This window comes from Mastomys coucha, unplaced genomic scaffold, assembly GCF_008632895.1.
Source record: "Mastomys coucha isolate ucsf_1 unplaced genomic scaffold, UCSF_Mcou_1 pScaffold20, whole genome shotgun sequence".
Classification (NCBI taxonomy): domain Eukaryota; kingdom Metazoa; phylum Chordata; class Mammalia; order Rodentia; family Muridae; genus Mastomys; species Mastomys coucha.
The window spans coordinates 128,572,469-128,596,182 of record NW_022196903.1 but is presented as its reverse complement, the minus strand read 5'-3'; the positions used below and the strand labels follow the sequence as shown (position 1 = coordinate 128,596,182).

General features: G+C 44.3%; 1 protein-coding gene across 1 annotated transcript in view; it reads left to right on the top strand.

The window, feature by feature from the left end:
* Dusp16 (dual specificity phosphatase 16) overlaps positions 1–19,307 on the top strand; it is an 88,658-nt gene extending 69,351 nt beyond the window's left edge. The window contains exons 5-7 of the mRNA XM_031383640.1: positions 8,447–8,606; positions 14,218–14,341; positions 15,746–19,307. Of these exons, the coding sequence (XP_031239500.1) occupies positions 8,447–8,606; positions 14,218–14,341; positions 15,746–16,916 (1,455 nt within the window). The 3' untranslated portion in view covers positions 16,917–19,307. The remainder of the gene's footprint in view (positions 1–8,446; positions 8,607–14,217; positions 14,342–15,745) is intronic.
* Positions 19,308–23,714: the final 4,407 nt, after the last annotated feature.

Sequence of the window (23,714 nt, the reverse complement as noted above, 5' to 3'; positions counted from 1 at the left end):
TTTTGTGTTTCCTCTTGAAGGGCTTCTAGCTGTTTACCTGTGTTCTCCTGTATTTCTTTGAGAGTGCTTTTTATGTCTTTCTTAAAGTCCTGTATCATCATCATGAGAAGTGATTTTATATCTGAATTTTTTTTTCCAGTGTGATGGTGTGTCCAGAACTTGCTATGGTGGGAGAATTGGGTTTTGATGATACAAGTGACCTTGGTTTGTATTGTTTATTTCTTACGCTTGCTCCCAGCCATCTGGTTATCTTTAGTGCTACCTGTCCTTCCTGTGATCCTGGTTGTGTCAGAACTCTTCAGAGTCAAGCTGTCTCTGTTGATTCTGTGATTCTGTGATTCTGGGATCCTGTGATCCTGGGCTTGTTAGAGCACCTGGCAGTGGGGCTTCCTCTGTGTGTTGTAGGACTGGCTGTGGAGCTTGCACCCAAGGTCTGCTTAGGGCACTGGCCCAGACAGACAGGAAGGAACCAGAATCACTGGGCTGGCAGAGTTTCTGTGTGCTTGGTCCCACTGGTCCTAGTTACTCCTGGTGTTGGGACAGATGTTGGTTCCTCCTCACCTCTGATCCTGGGCGTGTCAGAGCTCCTGGGAGTGGAGCTTCCTCTGGGTGTTGAGGGACTCGCTGTGGAGCTTGTGCCCAAGGTCTGCTCAGGACATCTCCCTCTGGTATTTTTAAGTTAGAAAAAATTCTTGTTTGATTGTTAGTAGAGGAAATAATTTAAGAGTAGAAAATTGATGTAGGAGAAAGTCCAACAATTGCTAGAAACATCCTTGAGTAAGACAAGACTGAATTTACTAAGCAAGTATAGAGACTGGTCTTATGGACATTGATTGTTCATCTACAACAGCTGGGAAAATAGAATATACAGGTGAGCATGCTCATAGAAGATACATGTGGTGGATGAAATGATGAAAATTTGCCTGTAATTGATCTAATTTTCCAATGTAACAGGAAAAAGATTTTTTGCCAACTTAAGCATGAGGATATAATTAATAAAAAAAAAAAGAAAAAAAATGAGGATGAGCAGAAATATAGTGGGAGTTTTGAGGGGAAGAGAAATGGGTGGAATGGCATATCCAAGAGAGGAGAAAGCACAGGCCTAGAAAATACCATTTGTGCTGAGGAGCCTGAATCAAAAATGAAAGCAGGTGGCATTGCTGAAGTTCTTTTCATAGCCATGTTCTGCTACACTAGCATTCATGCAGATTCAGTGGAGCATTAATTCTAATTAGCATTTAGAGCTGACAAGCAAGAAGAGGTGATAAAGGGGCAAATGAATTGAGGACAGAGCAAGGGGAGTAGTTATAGTAATTGCCTGTGGAGTTTAAGTTGGACCAGGAAGGCAAACAGACAGACATGGGATAAAGGACAGGGAAAGTGGGTAGGATTATCAGAGTGAAGGGTAGAGGGTTCTGTGTATGGTGGAATATGGAGTAAACAGGAAAGAGTAGCAGTCCAAGAATATGTTGCAGGCAATGCAGTTGTGTAAGCTTTGTACCTATTAGGTGGTAGACTGGAGCTCATGAGAGTAAGCAGTGAAGGTGACTTCAAAGAATTTAAGCACCATGATGTCAGAGGGCTATTGAAGGCCAGGAGTTTATCTTATCATTGGAAGGGCACACATTAGCAGCAGTTCAGAGTCCAAGCTAAATATTTAACAGCATAAGACAACCACTCTCTAGAAGTTTAAAGATTATGCTACTTAATTACAGAACAGATTAGTTAGTTGTGTATTTTTGTATAATATGGCAAAAGAAAATGAGAATGATATAAATTATCTAATTTATAATAGGTATTAGCATCCATGTATGAGGAAGAACAATCATTCCATAAGATACTTATTCTTCATAAATGTGCCTTTAAGTTATACCATCAAAAAATTACAATGCCTAGGGATTGAGAGGTGGTCCAGCAGTTAAGAGCACTTAATGTCCTTGCTGAGGACGTAGGTTTGGTTTCCAGTACCTACATGGGTGGACTCACAATTGCCTCTAACTATAGTTCCAAGGGGTCTGATGCCCTCTTCTGACCTCCATGGGTATCTGCATTCATGTTTTATACATAAACTCACACATAAAAATAAAAAAGTTAATATACCCTATCATCTAATTAAGTGTACATCCATTAGAATATTAAGGAATTATCACTCAAGAGCCAGTGGAGCTGCATTGAGCTCCTAGAACTTGTTTAACTAACCTCAGAGATTCCTTGGCAGGTCCTTGTGTCCTCCACAGTCTAGCTGTGAGCTGTTCTATAACACACCTGACACCAGCTTGTGAATAGTGTACTACCAGAATCAGTTGTTTGCCCGCAGATCTGTTTAGGCCAGTATACTTGTTATTGTAATTATGTATGTTAATTAAAATAGTACATGTACTGATGAAATAAAAATGAGGGAAGAGACTTGTTTTTGTATGACCTAAGCTAAATGTTTTGGAAAGATGCTAATAAATTAGGGGGGAATGAGGCAGCTGTGATGGAGAAGCATCTGTGTGGATACTGTTTTTAAGTTTTCTTTTCATTACTTTTTAAAAAACATCTCTATCTACCTACCTATCCATCATTCATTCATTTATTTATTTGTTTGTTTATTTATTTCGGTAACAGAAATAAGACCCAGAGCCTTCCTCAGATGTGCTAGATAAGCATTCTGCTACTGTGCTATCTATATCTCCAGCCTTTTATGAGATCTTGCTCTTTATTAAGAAGTAAAAATAGATTGCTGCATTTAGGTATCGCTCCCCCAAAACTACTCAGCTAAGGAGGAAAAGCATGCATTAGAGATTAGTGAATTAGTGTGTATTTGTCTCCCTCCCTCCCTCTCCTCCTTCCTTCCGTCAAGGCTGACTTGGGATTCTTGTTAACTCTGTCATGGGAGGTCTTATGAAGACCTTTTCATTCAAACATATCATGTACTCTGGCCAGTCCATTTTCATTATCTATCTTGCATAGTTCTCTTCCTTTTCCCAGATAGCTGAAATCCTACTTTCATGTTAAATATAAATTATTTAATACATAATTTTAAGTTAAACATCACATTTCAGGTTTGTCCTGTCCTTAATGATTTCTCTTTAACTGACATTTCCCACTGATGTAGTGACTACAAATCTAGATATGGAAAGCACTATGGAATTTAACATAGCGGTCAAATTACATTTTCTTTTTGTGTGACATTGTTATTTTGTTTGCCTTTTTGTTTTAAAAATTGGCCTCATTATATTTATCATTATATTCTATCTTATTTTTAAAAGAATTTTCTGTAGCAACTGGATAACAGATTTTATAAATAGATTTGTGTGCTGTGGGAGTGGGTGGGTAGCATGAGGTGAGGAGAGGCTAGAAGATCAGCTTTAGTTGTCATTCCTTGGGTGCCATCTAACTTCTTTTTATTGATTCTTTGTGGGGTTCACATCATGCACCTCACTCCTGCTCATTTCCCCTTCTCATCATGTCCACCCTTTGCCCTTACAACTCCCCCTCAAATAAAGAACACAAACAACAAAAACCAAAAGCATAAAAAACATTTCCTCATGAAAGCTGTAGTATGTCACAGTATGTCCCACAGTGTATCTTCTGTCAGGACATCTTCACTTGCAAATGTTCTCTGCAGTAAGCCATTGAGATCTGGTTCAAGATCTTTGGGTTTTGTGACACCATCCATATTAGGTCCTCATTAGGACTTCTCTTAGTCATCCTGTTGTTGCCTTGTGTTGTGGAAATCCTGCAGCTGTGCAACAGCAGGACTGGCCCTTTCACTCATCCTAGCAATTGGCAGATAGTATAGATTTTGGGGTGGACCAACTCAGTGCCCTGGATCTGGGCCTACAGTGAACTGGTCAGTGCACTGGCTTTTCCGTATCCGTACCATCAGGGCAAGCTCTCTAGCACTGCTCTCAATGCTGCCATTGACAGGAAGCAGGGTCAACCCTCCTGCTCTCATGCCCTTGGGGCCAGCTTACCCACACCTCCAGAGCCATCTCCACTATGCTACCCAGTCAAGGTGGTGTGTGTGTGTGTGTGTGTGTGTGTGTGTGTGTGTGTGTTTAGTTTCTCAAGTGCTGCAGCCTGTGAGGCACTGGCTCAGCTTTCCTGTTCACACACCCTCAAGGCTGGCTCCCTTTGCCTTTGCCATGAAGGCCAGCTCCACTGTGTTGCTCAGGGAAGGCACAGGGCCCATTGTCCTAAGTGCTATAACTAGTGAGGAGGAGGCAAGGCTAGCTGTCCTGCTCCCATTACCCCAGGTCCAGTTCTCCTGACTGCCTGCAGGCGGTGAGGGAGAAAAGGGGAGGGCATCATCCCTCACCCAAGCCACCTCACCAGGGCCAGCTCATCTGCATCCCTTGCATCAGATCCAACTCCACTGGGCTACTCAGACGAGGTGCAGGGCCCTCTTCCCCGAGTGCTGCAGCCAGCATGGGACAGAAATAGTCCTCAGGACCCTGGGAGCCAGCTCTCCCAGCTGCAGCAGGTAAAGAGGAGTGCTAGGAGGTGAGGTGGGGGAGCATCAACCTGGCATAGCAGGTAGCGCAGGGCCAGCTCTCCCATGCTCTCACCCTTGGGGCTGGTTCACCCATGCCCCCTCTACCAGAGACTGCCCTACTCTGTTGCCTAGCCGAGGTACAGGGCCCTACTCTCTAGAGTGCTGCAGCCTGTGAGGGGCAGGGATAGCTCATGTGTTCTCATGACTCAAGGGTCAGATCTCCAACTGCCTTGATGGAAAGGGGACAAAAGGCATACCTCCCTTCACTGCCCAAGCCATCTCATGACAGAGGAGTGACTGGGCCCAGCTCCTCCTCACTCCTGTCCTCAGGGCTGGCTCACCTGTCTCACCCCCAGCCCCCACACACAAACCAGTACCAGCTCAGGGAGGTACGGGGTTAGAACTCTTGAGTGCTGTAGCCAGTGAGGGACAGGCCCAGCTCTTCCAACTGCTGCAGGGTGTTAGGGGCAGCCTTGCTCTCCTGACTGAGCTCATGACCCTGTGGGTAGCTTTCCCTACTGCTGGAGGTGATGGGGTGAGGTGAGGTGGGAACCATCACTTCTGTTCCAGTTCCACCACCCAGCTGATATATGGCACAGTAAGCTGTCCCATACTCACACCCTGGAGGCCAGCTCACACACATTCCTGCCACCAGGCCCACCTGCAGAATGCTAGACCAGGTTTTCAGAGGGCTGCAGCCAGTAAGTAGTAGGGCCAGTAATGCCCAGGTCCTGGACATGTGGCTGCTCTGACCAGGGATGTCCCCATGTTCTCTAGTGGTGATATGAACCATGGTTGGCTCATGTCACTGCGTAGCCATGGACTCAGACATGGCTTCCAGCAGCAGCTAGGGCTGGCTACTACTCTACCTTCAAGTCTCCAGTTCCATCCCTTTTCATAATGCTCAAACTGTTCCATACCTTTTCCCCATCTGTCCACCACATACTTGCACATTGTGCTGGCTCCTGTTGCAGGCTGGCCATGAGGCTTGTAGGCCCATTGGCAGGTTTCCGTCTGTCTTTCTCCTGCACAGAGCTGCCTGGATTTGATTTTTCTGAGTCCTAGGCATAAAACAGCTTTGGCCACCAAGCCAGGCATCAGGCTAGGATGAGCAAAGGGCTGCCACCCTAATCTGTCCGTGGCTGGGGCAGGGGAGGTCTGTCTTTTCATCTACAGGGTGACTCATTGTCCTGGAGCTCACTGCTAGGCTAGGGTCACTGGCCAGTGAGCCCTAGGGATCTGTCTATCCCTGCCTCTCCAGCACTGAGGCTATAAGTAGGCACCACAACACTTAGCTTTTCATGTGGGTTTCTGAGCCCGTTACTTTGTTTAATTTGCCATCGAAGAAGCTTAAGTTTAGTGTATTGTGGGAACTAACTGTAGTTGCTGGAAATGAGCATTTTAGATTTGAATCTTCCATTCTATACTGGTTCTAGCATGCAAGACCAGTGTGTGTAGGTGAGACTTGGAAGATATATAATCTCTCTAAGCTTTAGTTTTCTCATTTTTAGTAGGGATAAAAATAAAACATATCACAGAAAGTTGAGGAGTCAGTAAAACTAATGAGTGCTCACTGTAGTGCCTAGGGCCTCATAGGCCTTGTGTTCTTAACATGTACGCCATGTCACACTGTTCTGTTAGCAGTCCTTGGGGAAAGATTCTCAACAATTACTTTTGAATGTCGTTTAAATTGTCACTTCTATAAAGTGTGGGTTATCAGGCTACAAGTCAGGTTCCTTGCTATATTTCCCCTATGGTAGTTAGTGACATGCAGCGTATTTTGTCCTTAGCAGAACCTGTTGCCTTTGGGCTGTTAAAGCAAGTAATTCTCATTTTTCTAAAAAGTCTGTATTTTCATTATTGAGTTTGTAGAAAGAATGGTCTGTTACTGTTTCCCTTTGCTTCTTTAAAAAAATTTTTTTAGATTCATTTATTCATTGTGTGAGAATTTTTTTCTGCATGCATAATATGTACCATTTGCATGCTTGATACCTACAGAATTCACAAGAGGGTGTCAGATTCCCTGAACTGGAATTACAAATGGTTGTGAGCCACCATGTGGGTGCTGGAAACAGAATCTCAGTCCTTTACAAAAACACAAGTACTTTTAATTGCTGAGCCACTTCTTTAGCCCCCTCTTTTTGCTTTTAACACAACCTAACTTAGTAATACTATTGGGGGGGTCTGGGAGGGGTCCTTCAGGACATTACTAAGAAATGCCTCAGAGGCTAACTTAGGTCTAGTGGTCTCTTTGGTCTCCTTCCAGGGACATACTGGGGCTGTGCTGAATCAGATGGTGTGTAGGAAAACCTGGCGTATCTGTGGTTCACCTAGAGAAGAACTGGTGTCCCTCTTTCCCAAGCACTGAACATTAAAGGTTGTGATGAACACCATCAAGATCTTGATCTGATAGTGAGCTGGATCGGAGCAGAGGAGCCCACCAGGGAGCCTTGCACTCTGGTGGAATGAAGGAGCTGGTCAATCCAAGAAGGCCGTGTAAATCAAAATGCTGTTTCTTGATGTCATCTCAGAAATGAGAAAGAGTTACCCAGATGATCTGTATCCTTTGTACAGAATAGGATACACTTACTGTACAAAGTGTCTTAAGATGAGATGTGAGATCCTGCATGTTTCAGGAAGGGAAACAGGAGGGAAGCTATCATTTGTCTCTAAAGTAGTTGGAAAAGTGAAAAAAAAAAAAAGTGGCATTCCAAGAAAAGGAAGAACGGCCAGAGCTGCCTAATATTCAGGCTTAGAAGATGTCCTGAGAGGCAGCACCAGGAAGACTAATCAGTGTGGAGCTGCCTCAACATGCCTGGTCTTTGTGGCAGTGGCTTATCAAATAACAAATTCGTATTAGAGCAAATTACAGAAAGAAAACAAGATCAGTTCATGACTATTCATTGTTTTACTGTTTTATAGAGAGACAAGAATTAATTGTATTACTACAACATACAATGGGTTATTTTAATGGTGTGCACAAAGAACTTTAGAAGGATAGCTTGGAATGGCTGTGTGTCTATGGGAAGGAATCCATAGCTAAGGTCAGGCTGAGTATGAAAGTGGGAGGAGAGCCATCAGGAAGACAAGGCGGGGCTTTCTACATCAGGAGTGGGTGAGTGCTGGGACTGCATGTGTCAGAGCACTTAGCCCGCTCGTAGTTGTAAAGGCGATCAAACAGTGTGGTGGCATCACCTGTAGTCCCAGAGTCTTTGGACGCTGAGGCAGAAGAATCATTTGAATCTAGAGTTTGAGGCCAGCCTGTGATACACAGCCAAGACTTTGTCTCAAAAAAGAAAAAAAGTATTACCCTAGTTTAAAGAATATAGTTTGGGAGGGGAAAAGTTATGTTGGGGACTACTCACTGAGTGGTGGATGGGAATAGAGAGAAGAAAGAGGGTAAATGGAGGAAGTGATACTGAGGGGATCGGCAGCCATTCAGCTGTTGGATGTTCTCATGTATTTCATCAGTGTTGGGATGAGAGGAAACAGAAGGTCAGGGCAAAAAAAGGAGAAAGGTAATGTGGCTCATTTCTGGCATTTGAATGTGAAAGGCCTGTGGGACATTCTGGTTTATAGTAGGTGTAAACTTTCATACACACAAGTAGATGCAGCCTTCAGAAAGACTTTTAAACTAAGCAACAAGAATGCCCGGCATCATCCATGTGGGAAAAGAGCTCTGTGTACTGTTGTTTCATTGTGTGCTTTATTCTGTTTCTCTCTGCAGCAGAGGGCACAACCATGTCTTGATCATGTGTGGTTGCTCCTCAGGCATCTATTTTAAATGGGTTTTTGTCCATAACTTTTTTCACTTTCAACTTTAAGTCTGTAAATGTTACTTTGGATTTTTGGATTTTACTATGTGCAAAGAAACTTGTAATTCTTGTCATAGTTTTCAACATCAATCTTTCAAAATGATTCTTAGTACAAATGACTCCCTTTAATTGCTCTTTCCCTGTGTAGGACCTGATGCAACAGAATGGGATTGGCTATGTGTTAAATGCCAGCAATACCTGCCCAAAGCCTGACTTCATACCTGAATCTCACTTCCTGCGAGTGCCTGTGAATGACAGCTTTTGTGAGAAAATCCTGCCTTGGTTGGACAAGTCTGTGGATTTCATTGGTATGTAGCTCACGACAAGGGTACAAGCCTTTGAATCAAGGTGTCACGGAGAGAGATGGCTACTCCTCCCTGTTTGCCTCTTAGAGATTTCAAGTCTGAAAACAGCACATGATGTTGCTTACTTATTTAATGGTCAAGCTGCTGTGTGCTATGTTGTCTCTAAGGGATTGGCCTATGACCCGCTAGCTAACTTTTAACAGCACCAAGGTTAAAGCTTTGCAGGATCTATGATTATATGTTGCAAGTATTTAAAAATCAGTTAAGCTTTCAAAATACCCCTCCACCTCCCCCACTTTTTAAATCTTTGAAACTATTTGATAAACCTGGCTGTTTTTACTTCTTACTTACTGCTGTATTTTCCGTGGGAAAAGTTAGGTCCTGTGAGAACATCCCAATATATTTGAAGTCCTTATAAGGGAGGGACCCAACACTTTTATATATTACAAGATTTTCTGAGCCTCAATTCATGCATCAATAGTTTCAATTTTGAGTCCAGCGAAATTCCAGCATACACTTGTACATGCAGAAGCTCTAACCGAAGTTAGTCTGCAGCATACTTTATTCTGCTTTGCCTCATTGGGAGCTTCCCTACCTCACAGTGCTGCAACCGAGTGCCACATGCCACAGTATCTAGTAACTTGGGAGTTTGTACTTGAATGTGAAGGCTGAGCAGAGGAGACATGAGCTGCAAAATGAGGTGCCACTATGTCCATGCAAGGATATCTTGCTGTTTCCTCCAATAAGGACAGAAGTCTGAGCACTCAACTCCATAATTAAATACTATAAATTATTTATTGTAATTAAAAATAAAAGAACAGGGACTAGGGGTTGGCTTATCAGTTTAGAGTACTGGCAACTCTTCTAGAAGACCTAGGTCCAATTCCCAGCACCTGTGTGGTGGCTTAAAACTATCTGTGACTATTGTTCCAGGAGACCTGACACTCTCTTCTGTCCTCTTCTGGCACCACCAGACACATTAGTTGTTCACAGATACTCATTCAGGCAAAATACCCATAGACATAAAATAATTAAAAAATTTTCCCCATAAAAAGCAAAATTAGGTACATTAATCTCTGGTAACATTTTTCATTTTCCAGGTAATGCTTTTCAGGCTTCAGGTAAATCTGATATAGTTGTTGTCGTCCTCCTCTTCCTCCTCCTCTTCCTCCTCCTCTTCCTCCTCCTCTTCCTCCTCCTCTTCTTCCTCTTCTTCCTCTTCTTCCTCTTCCTTCTCTTCCTCCTTCACCCCTCTCTCTTTTTTTCTCTTTCTTTTTTCTCTCTTTTTAGAATTTCAGTTTTCCAGAAATGTCTATCATCAATTCAGACTTGAATGATGACTTTAAAATGCCTCAAAATTAGCAGGCTATAACAGTTCACATTAAAATAATCATAAAATTCTTCATACTGATACTTTCTCATTGTGCCTCTAGGTGTATCTAGCATAACACTGGATTTTTAGCCCCTAAAAAGCAGGCAGCTGTGATTAATGTTCCCATTGGATGCCATGTTGATTGTCTGAGGCATGACCCAAGCTCCTGCTCAGCCCCACCCCACCCCCAAGTCCATGACTCTGTACTGGGGCAACAGAGAGAGTTGATGAAAAGGATGTACTTTGGAGCTAAACTTTGAGTTCTGCCTCCCTGGTTATCAGTTAAGTGATTGTGTGTATCTAACATAAAATTCTTCAGACTCTCGAGCATGTTTCCTGAAAAACAGGCTGAGGGTGATACACACCTACTCTGCAGGGATAGCAGAAGGATTGCAGCAGGTACCCAACACTTCCCAAAGTACTCAGCTCAGAGTTAGCGCTGAGGAAATGTTTGTATCTTTCTGTTTTCTACTCCTCTCTCTGAGACATGCTCCTGCTAGGCTGGCCTCAAACTTTGGGCTGAAGCACTCCTCCCAAGTAGTAGGGACTGCAGGCACAGTAACCTCTCTGACTAACAGATATTTTAAAGAGTCCCATGAGGATTTCTTCCCTTTCTCCCCTCTGCTGAAATACGCGCTCGAATCTCCCCAGCCATCCCTTCCTTTTTGAGCTCCCTGACAAACACCTCACTCTTAGTAGTCCTCAGTTTTAACTCTTCAGTCTTCTCCTTTGTGTTTATTTTATTGTTCAGAGACAAGTTCTGTCCCTTCAAAAAAACCCAAGCATTGCTTTTGAATTTCTGTAGTACTAACTTGCTGTTATTTCTAGTTTCACCATCTCTGCCTTCTTATTCTTCACTCCAGAACTTGCAGAGTCTCCATAATTTTCTACACAAGAATATGGCTCTTAGCCTAACATTCCTGAGAGACCTCCTACACACACACATGCACACGCACACGCACACTCCCACCTTTGCAGCCACCTCCCTATTTCTTCCATGGCTTCTGAGTGCCAACTAAAGCAGACTCTTTCTGAGTCCCTTCTCAGTCCTGAGAGGGCTCTCCTGGGCATGGTTCTTTTCCCCTCTACCAGGTCTTTGTGTGTGACTTCTGTTCTTAGGCTTGGGTTAACACTCAGTCTGCCAACACCTATGTGCTAATGAGCCTACTCTAGAATAAGCACTTTCATATTTAATTAAAAAAAACCTTACCAGATGAATTGTGGTTGTAAAAAAAAAAAACAAAAAAACCCCGCTGGTGAGATGGCTCAGCGGGTAAGAGCACCGGTTGCTCTTCCGAAGGTCATGAGTTCAAATCCTAGCAACCACATTGTGGCTCACAACCACCCACAATGAAATTAAAAAAAAACAAAAAAAACCAACTTAATGGCCGGGCGGTGGTGGTGCACACCTTTAATCCCAGCACCTTCGGAGGCAGAGGCAGGCGGATTTCTGAGTTCGAGGCTAGCCTGGTCTACAGAGTGGGTTCCAGGACAGCCAAGGCTACACAGAGAAACCCTGTCTTGAAAAAAACAAACAAACAAAAAAACCAGTATGAGCACACTACAAAAAATTGAAAGGAGAAAAGGAAATCCACCATCGACATTGTAATGCATATTCTGTCAGGTTTTTTAAGAAAATACTTGTTTTCTTACTTGTATGTATTAAGTCTAGGCACCCATGTGGCAAGGAGACATATGATGTGGTGTATTTCTGGGGTCAGGTCTCGCCTTCTATTTGGAAGTCATGGCTCTTTCTGTGGCTTCACTGCTACTCAGGCTGCTGGCTGCACAGCTGTCAGTTTTCTTTCTTTGCAACCTCCTTCAAAAGTGTTCATTTCATCATTACTATTATTTTATAATTACTATTATTATGAGTGTGGGCATACATGTGCCACCATACATGGTGGCTAGAGGAGAGCTCACTCAAGTCATTCAGCTTATACATCACATCAGATATTTTTATTTGCTGAGCCTTCTTTCCATTTTTCTCTCTTTTTTAAAAAAAATAAATTGCTTTTAAAAATATGTGTGGGGCTGGAGAGATGGCTCAGCGGTTAAGAGCACTGACTGCTCTTCCAGAGGTCTTGAGTTCAATTCCCACCAACCACATGGTGGCTCATAACCATCTGTAATGGGTCCGATGCATCCTTGTGGTATGTCTATAGACAGCTACAGTGTACTCACATACATTAAGTAAGTAAGTAAATAAATAAATATTTAAAAATATGTGCCAGATACTATTAACTGCCTACACAATACATAGTAATATTCAATACATTGGGGAGTGTGAGAACAGGACCATATTCTTATATTCTTTTTTAAAAGATAATTATCATTTGAAATTTTTTTTTTAGATTTATTTTCATGCCCATATTACCTGTGTATGTTTTTGGTGCCTGAGGATGTCAGGGAGGCCATCAAGTGCACTGGGTCTAGAGTTACAGACAGCTGGGAGTTGCACTGTGGGTGCTGGGAGCCAAACCCCAACAAGTGCTCTTAACCACCGAACCACCTCTGAAGCCTAGATCATTATTAGCAATAATAGGAAATAAATTCAAAGTTAAGAAAACTTAAACCACGTGGTTTTAGTATGTGTGCTGGAATTGGATTTGGAGCTTTGACCACCAACAGGTATTGCTCTGCAGGCACTTCTCCCAAGCCCTTCCAAGCCTGCTTCTTGTCGGGATTTGGAGCAGCTTCCACTAGGGACTGGGATGCACACACACACATTCATCCATACACACTGAGATAGGAAAAAAGCTGGAGAAGAGACAAACTACAGGAACAGTATATATAATGTTGTGACACAAAATCTGAACTGCTATTCTGTGGCTTTGAGCCTTTGGCCAAGGAAAAGAGAGAATACTGAGTAGAAGGTAAATGCAGGTGGTGATGCTAGCATGTGTGTATGTGCAGGCCTGTGTGCTTTGTCCTAGCCTGGTCTGTGTGTCAGTGTGGGTGGTGGTCATTTTTTCCTGTTTGGCTCCCTTGTCTAACAGAGATGCTGCTTGTTGCTTACTCTTAAGTTATTTAGTATATAATGGATAATAAATTACATCTCCTAGGTCTGTATCCCAGGCTGCGAGGCTGGAGGAGCTCTGTATTGTTCAGTATGCAGTGCAGGCTCCTTGTGTTCTGATAAGTTTTAAGAATGTTTTAAGAATGTTAACCTTGTCTGGTGGTAGTCCACACCATTAATCCCAGCACTCGAGGGGCAGAGGCAGGTGAATGTCTTGATTTTGAGGCCAGCTTGGTCTACAGAGAGAGTTCCAGGACAGCCAGAGCTACACAGAGAAACCCTGTTTGGAAAAACAAGACAAAACAAAAATGATCTTAACCTCAGATCCTTAAAGACAGATTTGGCTCCATGACAACAACTGTATGGCTGAGCACGTATGTAGTAGTTCAGAGTGGAATCTGTCATGGAACTGCTTAAATGGCAGTTGCTCCTCAGCTGTTTGGGATGCCATCTGCTCCTACTGTGAGGAAGAAGCTCCTCATCAGCAAAGAAGGCGGCACTGTCTGTCTGCTCTCCCTGGCTTTGCTTCTAATGGTGTCCATGAGTCTCTCTAACTCACGTGAGAGAATTAAAATTATGTGATGTTAGTAATTCCTGCTTCCGATTAGAGAGCTCTGCTGTAGCATGTACATGCTTTCGAGTTAAGCCAATATCTGGGCAGATAGCTCAGCCCGTTGAAGTGCTTGCTGTCCAAGCTTGAGGACCCGAGTTTGATTCCCAGAACCCATGTAAAAATGATGGGTTTGGTGTGCTTTCTTGTAATCCCAATACTGGGGAGGCAGAGACAGGAGGATGCCCTGAGGCTTGTTGGCTACCCAGCCAACTTCCTTAGCCTACTTGGTGAGTTCCAAGCCAGTAAGGCACTTTGTCGTACCTGGGGAGTGACAACTGAGGTGGAGGCTTCCCTCCACTTGCATTCTTACATACACTACGCATTATATGGCAAAAAATTTCTGAAATAAGAGCCCTGCAATCTGAGGTAGTTACCCATTCATTGCTTACTAATAATTCCTTTAGACCTTAATGGCTCAAAATATGTTAATAGTGAGAGAACTCTACCCTTGCCCCTTCATCCTGTAAACAATAAAGGATAACTAGGAGGCTATGTAGGTAAGATGTGCTTTGAAGTTTCCAGTGAAGACACTGACAGTAACACTCAGTAATGGCCAACATTTCCTTACTGAAAAAAATCCCTTGTGACTTTTCTTAAATTTGCTCCCCAGAGAAAGCAAAAGCCTGCAACGGCTGCGTGCTTGTGCACTGCTTAGCTGGGATCTCGCGCTCCGCCACTATTGCTATAGCCTACATCATGAAGAGGATGGACATGTCTCTAGATGAGGCTTACAGGTAAGGACAGGAACATGGCTTATGGGACTTGGTTTTCATTTTCCCTGAGACAGAGCTATGAAGGTGGGTGACTAGATGTACGTAGATAAAGATGATTTGAGTCACACATGTCACAGGTTCCTGCTCTTGCAGAGACTGAGGAAGAGTTGCTTCTGCTTAGCTTTCATTCTTCTAACACGTGGTGTTCATCCTCAGCTACGTTTAAATAGATCAGGAAAGCTTAGTCCTTTCCCTCAACAGAGAAGCGTGGCCTTTTTTGATTGACAAGTCGAGAAAGCGGCTCTTCCGCAATGCCCCCGTGTCTGCTCTGCGTGACTGTACTGCCGAGATGGAAAAGCCTGGTACACTGGTGTATAAAATCTGAGTAACACTTCCATCCTGTCTAATTGGACAGATTTTACAGGTAGTAATTTTGACTAGACTGCCCTCTCCTTCTATCTCAGGAAAGGACAAAAAGTGGCAGGGCTGTGGAGGACTTGCATCTTCTTTGGTGACAAATGAGACTGAGTTCTCTCTCATGTCTTTGTTGTATGCTCTGTTGACAAGAAGTAGTTTGGTTTCACAAGAGAAAGAATAAGAATATAGATGCATGCACCATGGTGGTTTATTTTGATATTTGAGTTTCTCAAAATGTAAATTCTGAAACAGTGACACGAGTTGCTTAGGCAGCTTGTCTTCCTGGGTGCTGGGAGGGATAGGTCTTCTTTCTGCACTGCCTCTGTCCCTGTGTCTATCTGCTTAGGCTGAAGTCAGGTGGGAAGGCCCACACTCTTATATCCCATTACAGTTTTATTATGTGAATGTTCAAGTTGGACTCAGACACTGAATAGTCCAAGGTTTGAATCCTGCTCCATTGCTGAGTAGCTGTGTGGCTTGGGACAAGTGAATTCAAGGATTTTGTGTCCTGATGTAGATAAAGCAGGTTAAGGACTGAGTAAGTCAGTACAGTAGCAGAGTGCTTAGCACCTAGAGATGACTTGGTAACTGATTTATCTAACATTGTGAGTATAAAAAGAAGTCCAGAACTGAGTGCTGTGACACTGTGCCATCTGGTGCCATCTCTTTATGGGAACTGTCTTGAGACGTGAGTATGGGTGTTGGCAAGGGAATACTGGAATGCTGAAGCTGATGAGTGGCTTAGCCCTGCTGTGCAATGTGTGTGGCAGGGAGCAGGGCATTTCCTGGGGCCTTGGCTTCTTGGAAATAAGGAGCCTAGAGGATCCTCTAGCATCCACCCCACCATGCTAAGGTGTTCTCCACTTTAGTGCTGGAATTGGAAGTGAATCCTCTTCCAAAGCTCTGGGAAGGTGTAGTAATGCCCTGTCCTGTCCCACTTTCTCTTAGTATCCGTAAGACAAAGTGCAGTTGTAAAACTCAGGGATTTTTGCTTTGTCCTCTCTATAGATTTGTGAAAGAAAAAAGACCTACTATATCTCCGAATTTTAATTTTATGGGCCAACTCATGGACTATGAGAAGATGATTAATAACCAGACTGGAATGTCAGGGCCAAGGAGCAAACTCAAGCTGCTGCACCTAGACAAACCCAGCGAGCCTGTGCCTGCAGCCTCAGAGGGCGGATGGAAGAATGCACTGCCTCTCGGTCCACCCTGTGCCAACTCTACCTCAGAGGCATCAGGGCAAAGGCTTGTGCATCCTGCAAGTGTGCCCAGCTTACAGCCTTCACTCTTAGAGGACAGTCCGCTGGTACAAGCACTCAGTGGGCTCCAGCTGTCCTCGGAGAAGCTGGAGGACAGCACTAAGCTCAAGCGTTCCTTTTCTCTCGATATCAAGTCTGTTTCGTATTCAGCCAGTATGGCAGCGTCCCTCCACGGCTTCTCATCAGAGGATGCTTTGGAATACTACAAACCTTCTGCCACACTAGATGGGACCAACAAGCTCTGCCAGTTCTCCCCTGTTCAGGAGGTATCAGAACAGACTCCAGAGACCAGCCCGGATAAGGAGGAGGCCCGCATCCCCAAGCAGCCCCAACCTACCAGGCCTTCAGAGAGCCAGACCACACGGTTGCACTCAGTGAGAGCCAGCAGTAGTGGGTCCACCCAGAGGCCCTTCTTCTCGCCACTCCATCGGAGTGGGAGTGTAGAGGACAATTACCACACCAACTTCCTTTTTGGCCTTTCCACCAGCCAGCAACACCTCACCAAGTCTGCTGCAGGGCTTGGCCTCAAGGGCTGGCACTCAGATATTCTGGCTCCGCAGTCCTCTGCCCCCTCCCTGACCAGCAGTTGGTATTTTGCTACAGAGCCTTCACACTTCTACTCTGCTTCAGCCATCTATGGTGGCAACACCAGTTACTCTGCCTACAGTTGTAGCCAGCTGCCCACTTGCAGTGACCAAATCTATTCTGTTCGTAGGCGGCAGAAGCCTAGTGACAGAGCTGACTCGAGGCGGAGCTGGCATGAAGAGAGCCCCTTTGAAAAGCAGTTTAAACGCAGAAGCTGCCAAATGGAATTTGGAGAGAGCATTATGTCAGAGAACAGGTCAAGGGAGGAGCTGGGCAAAGTGGGCAGTCAGTCTAGCTTCTCAGGCAGCATGGAGATCATCGAGGTCTCTTGAGAAGACCTTGTCACTCTGTTGACAGTTTCGTTTTCTGTTCACAAAAAATATTCCCTGTAAATCTGAAATATGTATATGTACAAACATATATTTTTGGAATATAGAGAGCTACGGTATAAAAGCAACAGATGGATCAACACAGCTGTTCTCTCAGCACCTGCACTGAGAATAGCTAACTCTCAGAAAAGAGTGGAAGGGTAGACGTAAGAATTCTCCCAGCCAGGAGAAGAGATTTTGTTCAGTGAATTGCACATCTTCTTGTTCCTCCAAAAGCAAGGGTTTTGTTTGTTTGTTTTTAATGTTAGAGGGCAAAATCCCTCCCATTTTCACATGCAACAGAGTCTCAGAACTCATCTCTGTCCAGGCCCTTCCCTAGTGCACCTTAGCGCTAAGACTGAGCCAGCTGTGGGTCAGGTGGGAAGACCCTCCTAGGGACAGACCTTAATGGTAAATCCAAGGGAGATGATCCTGTCCTAAGCTGAGTAAGAAACCCAAGCTTGATCAACAGCTGAAGGATACGGACATCGTTCTGCTGGACGAACTATTTAGGAGCCTTGCCTAGATCTACTTATAACCAATCCAGTACCTCAGACAAGACATTTGGGGCCATCACCACTACCATGTCTAGTAGACCATTTTCTAGGCATTGTGAATAAGTAGGTAACTTGTCACTTTCCAGACAAATTCATACTGTCTATGCACAAAATCCCAGTGGGCCTGTTGCCCATGTACCCCTCCTGTCAGCTTGAATGAAGAGGGAAAACCAACTAGAGTTTAGCTTAGCCAGAGACTTGGGCAGTCAGATAGCTTAGAGACTTAAGCCAGGGGTGGAACACTAAACAGTCGCCTCCCTCCTTATAATACAAGAATTATCTCTAGTGGGGTTGTTAGTTCTTCACTTGACCACAGACGGTTTAGAGATCAACATGAATCATTGGCCTTGGTGGTGGACTGACGGAACCTTCGGGTTCTCATCTAGAACGGGTACTTTCACTTGTGTTTCCTGCCCTGAAGTAAACTACGGGAAGACTTGGGAAGGTAGAACCTGAAGCAGGAAATGGATTTCTGTGGCGTTTTTCTCTATGGTATGCAATGAGGGTAGTATTTCTAGAATCTTCTTAGACTTCCAAATTTTCCATGGGCTTTGGTAAGCAAGAACTAGTCAGAATAAAACATACTAGAAAGATTAAGAAGGGGTTGTTGAATTTTGTTTAGTTTTGAATACAGGAAAGCTCTTTTCCAAAGCTATCCCAGCATGCTTTCCAAGAAAGGGGCGTATCAGAGTGAAGGACCACAGTGGTTTCTTGGTCCCTGACATACAATCACTCTGTAGACTCAATCCTGGCAGCTGGGAATAGGAGATAATAAGAACAAATGTATACACGATAGCACATATCTGCCTTTAAACTTCCTGGCTCGAGTTGTACCCTCTAGAGTACGGTTCTCCTTATGGCCTTAATTCACTCAACGTCAGTGGGGTGTGGGTGTGGGGTAGATGTTGTCCTTGTTCTTTACTGTAAGTGTAGCTAGCGGCTGACTCATATCTCAGGCTTTTCTATGTTAGTGAAATGGATGGTCCTTTGACTAGGATGTGACTTAATGTTTCCTACAGTGATTGCTAAAACCAGCATAGAATGATGTGGTTTGAAGCTGACAGGCTTGATTATGAGGATTATGAGCCTCGTGGACATACTGGTTCTGTACAGATAAGCTGTGTGTGGGCATAAGATGAAGGCAGAGTAGACACTGCACAGGGAGCACGTTGCCACGTTCAGCAGTCTGTTTTTAGATATATATCAAAACATCTAAAGTTCTTCAAACTTCACAGTAAATGTTGTACACACACTTAGTATGTAACAATCCACCTTCTTAAAACCTGGTCATACTGGTAAGACATACCTTAAGCAGAATGAAAGCAACAGTCCAAGTATGTTCCAGGAAGACTGGGATCTGGCTTCCGTACCTTTGGGCAGTGCATTACCTACTGCCGTATGTCATGTGGGGAGGTGTTCTCCGGGCTGTGTAGCTGTCAGCCCTTCATCACGGTCATAGCAGTTCTTGGAATCACAACTACCATGTTGAAAGGGCAGCCTCTGAGGTACATTGTGGGTGGTGTGGTGGTTAGGTCTCCTCATGGAAACACAGGAAAGCCTGAAGTCTACTGGGATGATGCAAAATGGTGATTTTAATGAGCAAAACTAGACTCTGTGAGAAATGCTGGGTAGACCATTTATAAAGTTAGAGTGGAAAGATTGTACAAATGTTTAATATGAATATAGTGTTCTTGGAGTAAAAGGCAAGCTGTTAAATGGTTCACTTGTGCATTTCTCATTTTGAAGTGTCATGTATGTTAATATGATGAAATAAAATCAGAACTGGTACCTGTTTATACATAAGTGTGAGAAGTGACCTCGTGGCAGCTCTCATCCTCCGTGGGAACTGCAAGTGACAGTTTTAACCATTTGGAACGAAGGTGGCAGCCAATACATCCATGTGTCATTCCCATGGAACAGAGGCAGATGCTGGTCTATGTCCCTATGCCAAGCACACACTGAGGAAGCATTCCTACCTGTCTGACTTTAGGAGACCCAAGGCAGCTGCCTGCATGTGTACCAACCACAAACAGATGACTCCACAGTCCTTACAGGGAAAACAGGAGGACAGCCTAAAAGTGCTCTCAGAAGCTAGAGTGCTTACCTCACATTCATGAGGTGCTGAACTTGATCCCTAGCACTGTATAAAGCAGACATGGTAAATGATGGAAATCCCAGTACTTGGGGTATAAAGGTAGAAACCTCAGGAGTTTTTGGTTGTCATGGCTACACAGTGGGTAAGGAGGCCTGACTACTTAACGAGACCCCATGTTCTATATACCTTAATGACATTTGATCATACGAGAAACTAAGCCTCACCAGTTTAGCCAAAAGTACACACTAAAGAGATAAAATGCTGCTGCTGTCATTACCAGGCAGACAGAATGGCTATAAAGGAAACCATGGGCCTCTGAGATAGCTCAGTGGGTAAAGGTGTGTGCCATGGCAACCTATTTTTAAGATCTCCAGAACCCATGTCAAGATGGAAGAAAATAACCAATTCCACAACATTGTGTGAACTATACACACACACACACACACACACACACACACACACACACACACACACACAGACACAGGAGAGAGGGAGGCAGGAAGACTACACTGAGGCTGTTATTGGGAATGGAGCTCAGTGGCAGAGTGCTTACCTAGCATGTGCAAGGCCCTGGGTCTGATTCCCTAGTACTTGAACCAAAGAAACCACAAAACCCAAACAAAATCACACCACTCCTCTGCTCCAGGATATGGTGTTCCTGTGCCCGATTAATAGAGAAGTAGAGGCTGACAGCCATCCATTGGACTGAGCACAGGGTCCCCAATGAAGGAGCTAGAGAAAGGACCCAAGGAGCTGAAGGGTTTGCAGCCCCTTAGGACGAACAACAATATGAACTACCTAGTACCCTCAGAGCTCCCAGAGACTAAACCACCAACCAAAGAGTACACATGGTAGGACTCATGACTCCAGCAGCATGTGTATAGCAGAGATGGCCTAGTCGGTCATCAGTGGGAGAAGAGGTCCTTGGCCCTGTGAAGGTTTATGCCCCAGTGTAGGGGAATGCCAGGGCCAGGAAGTGGGAGAGAGTGGGTTGGTGAGCAGGGGCGGGGGGAGGAAATAGGGTTAGTTTTTTGTTTTTGATATTCTTTTTGGAGGGTAACCAGGAGAGGAGATATCATTTAAAATGTAAATAAAGAAAATATCTAATTAAAAAAAGATTTACTCTGCAGATAGCACAGTTAGGTATCTAGGTTCACAGTATATTATATATTCCAAATTAACTGCTAAAATAAGGCAAGAAATATATATATATATATACACATATATATACATACATATACATGAATATATGCATAGTATGTTTATATTATTACTAATGATACAACTTTGAGGGAAACAAAGCTTTGTCTTGGGGTTTCTGTTCCTGTGATAAACACCATGACCAATAGCTACTTGGGGAGGAAAGGGGTTTTGCCTTACACTTCCACATCACAGTCCATCTCTGAGGGTAGGCACGCAAAATGGCAGGAACCTGAAGGCAGGGGCTGATGCAGGGGCCATAAGGGTTTACTGGCTTGTTCCTCATGACATGCTTTCTTATAGAACACAGGACCCAGGGTTGGTGCTGCCCACAGTGAGTGAGCTGAGGCCTCTCCACATCAACCATCAGTCCAGAAAATGTACTTCAGACTTGTCTACGGGTTAATCTAGTGGGAGCATTTTCTCAATTGAAGTTCCCTCTTTGAAAACAACTAAGTTGACATAAAAGTAGACAGCAAACAATGAAATCTAAAGCAGTGCCCTAAGTGCAAAAATAGGCTTTGGGTGTGTGTGTGTGTGTGGTTTGTTTTGTTTTGTTGTTATTGTTTTTGTTTTGAATATCAGGTTCCACTGTAGTCTAGATTGTCCTTGAACTCAGTGCTTACCCCAAGATGTCCTTGAATTCACAATGATCTTCCTGCTTCAGTCTTCCAATCACTGGGACTAGAAATGCACACCACCAGACTTCATCATCACCTGCTTTAACACCACCCAGCATGTATTTAAAAAAAAAAAAAACATAAAAAACACCTGCAGAAAAAAACGAGAGTGAAGGCCAGCTTCCCTTGCCCTCCACTGTAGAAAAGCAACTGCAGTCAAGCGCTCTGTTTGTCTCTACAGAGAAGCACATCAGAGAAAAGCAAAATAGGTTCTTAGAGGCACAGTGGACCTCTGGATTACAAAAGAGAGGAGGGAGGGAGGGACACCCCGGGAGCTTCCTGGCTAGGGACAAGATGCCCTCCACATGCTGGCTGTGCTGGCACCTGTCTGTTACCCTAGCTTTTAGGGAAAGAGGCTACAACATCAGAAAGCCAAGATCATCCTCAGCTCCACATGAGTTCAAGGCCAGCAGCCTTGAGGTGAGGTTACTAGAAACCTCATCTCAAGAACCAAAACAAATGACTAGAGTTAGATCACAGGCGTGACGTAGATGGAAATGGGAGATTACTCTCTTCAAGGGCATTCCTGACTTCCTTCCACCAGGCCCCACCTCTTAGGCTCTAACTCTTTCCAACAGTACCATTACTGGGAACTGGGCCTTTCATATTTATGGGCCTTTGAGGGGACATTAGCTTCAAACGAGTACTGAGAGTCGGAGAAATAAAAATCGCTTACCAAAAAAAAAATCAAGGCTAGAAACTTCCTTCCAGAGCTCTCTGGCAACTCTGAACTGTTTCTTCATTTCCATAACAAACTGTGCTGACCAGATATGTCACAGGATACTAACTAAGAGACAGCAGAACGGTGTACTGATACATCACTCGGCTTCTCAGAGTCCCTTGGGAAAGGACTCCAGGAGCCGTCAGCAGCTTCTCCTCACACTAGAGCCTTCATGGGCCATGAATGCTCGGAGGAGAAGCTGACATGAACTCCCAGGCAGCAGAATGTGTACAAGGTGGAACAGGCCTGACCTGTGTTAGCTTTCAGCTCCCTCTTCTTCCAAGTCTCATGAGAACTTCTCTGATGGCCAGCCCCAGTCCAAAGGAGACCTGGAGAAGACCACCTCACCCGCCCCACAGCAACAAGCTAGACTAGGACGGCCCTCAACATAAGCTCCAGCCTGCCTAATTCCTTAGAAAAGTGAGCTGGCTACTTCAACTTTCTTCAGTGACACAACCTTTGTGCTAAGAAATAAGGAGATGGCAGGAGAGGCCAGCTTCAGGCTGAGTCTAAGCAGCATTTCAGACACTCACTAAGCAAAGTAAAGTTGGAAGTGGCACCTGATTCCTAGTCACACAACACTGCGGACAATTGGCCTTTCTTTCTTTGAAGGTTTATGAACAGGTCTCTATGCACAGAGCTGGGTTCCGAAACTCAAGCAAAGACAATGATGGTGGTGGCTTTAAAAATTCCTCCTGCCAGTCTAGGTGAAAAAAAATGAATGCCCACTGCATTACCGTTCAACTTTCTGCCCATTTGAAACTCAGGAGAAAAAAAGGGGGAGGGGGACTATTTCTGAATGTAAATGGGCTTCATCTAGCCATACCACATATCAAAATACTGTGTGGAAATAATACTAAGCAGTATGAAAAATTAAAAATAGCATAATACTATGGGGCAAAAGATCAATGAATCAGAACTCAGTGTGGAACTAAAGCCTCAATTATCTGACAACTGAACACACACACACACACACACACACACACACACACACACACACACACACACAAGACAGAAACATAATATACTGAAACCACCTGAAGGAATTACTCAATGCAGGCTGCTACTTCCGAAACCCTGGCATGCTCTAGAACGACCTTGGGGTATTTAATAGGTTTCTGAGCTACAGAACATGTTGTAAATTGTACCTCCCAGGTACAACTGCTCTGGAAATAGCTGAAAGCTAGTCATGAGAAAACAGTGTAAAGACCACCTTACCAGGGAGCTCAATGGAGGGAAGTGATGGCCCACTCCCAGCGTGCACTGCAGCTCCCCAGCGCTCTCTCAGCCCACCTTACCAGTAGTCTTCCATGTGAGGAATGAAAGCATCAGCCCCCAAGAAGGGAGACATCACAGCCAAGAGCTTGCCCAGAGAGTGGTGGGCCCTGCCTGGGTACGTCAATATTAATATCCTTAGTCACTGGGAACCCACTAGACACGTAGGGAGTAAAATGGTGCCTGTCATATCACCCCAGCAATGAGGGACCACAGGCAGGAAGCAGCCACAAG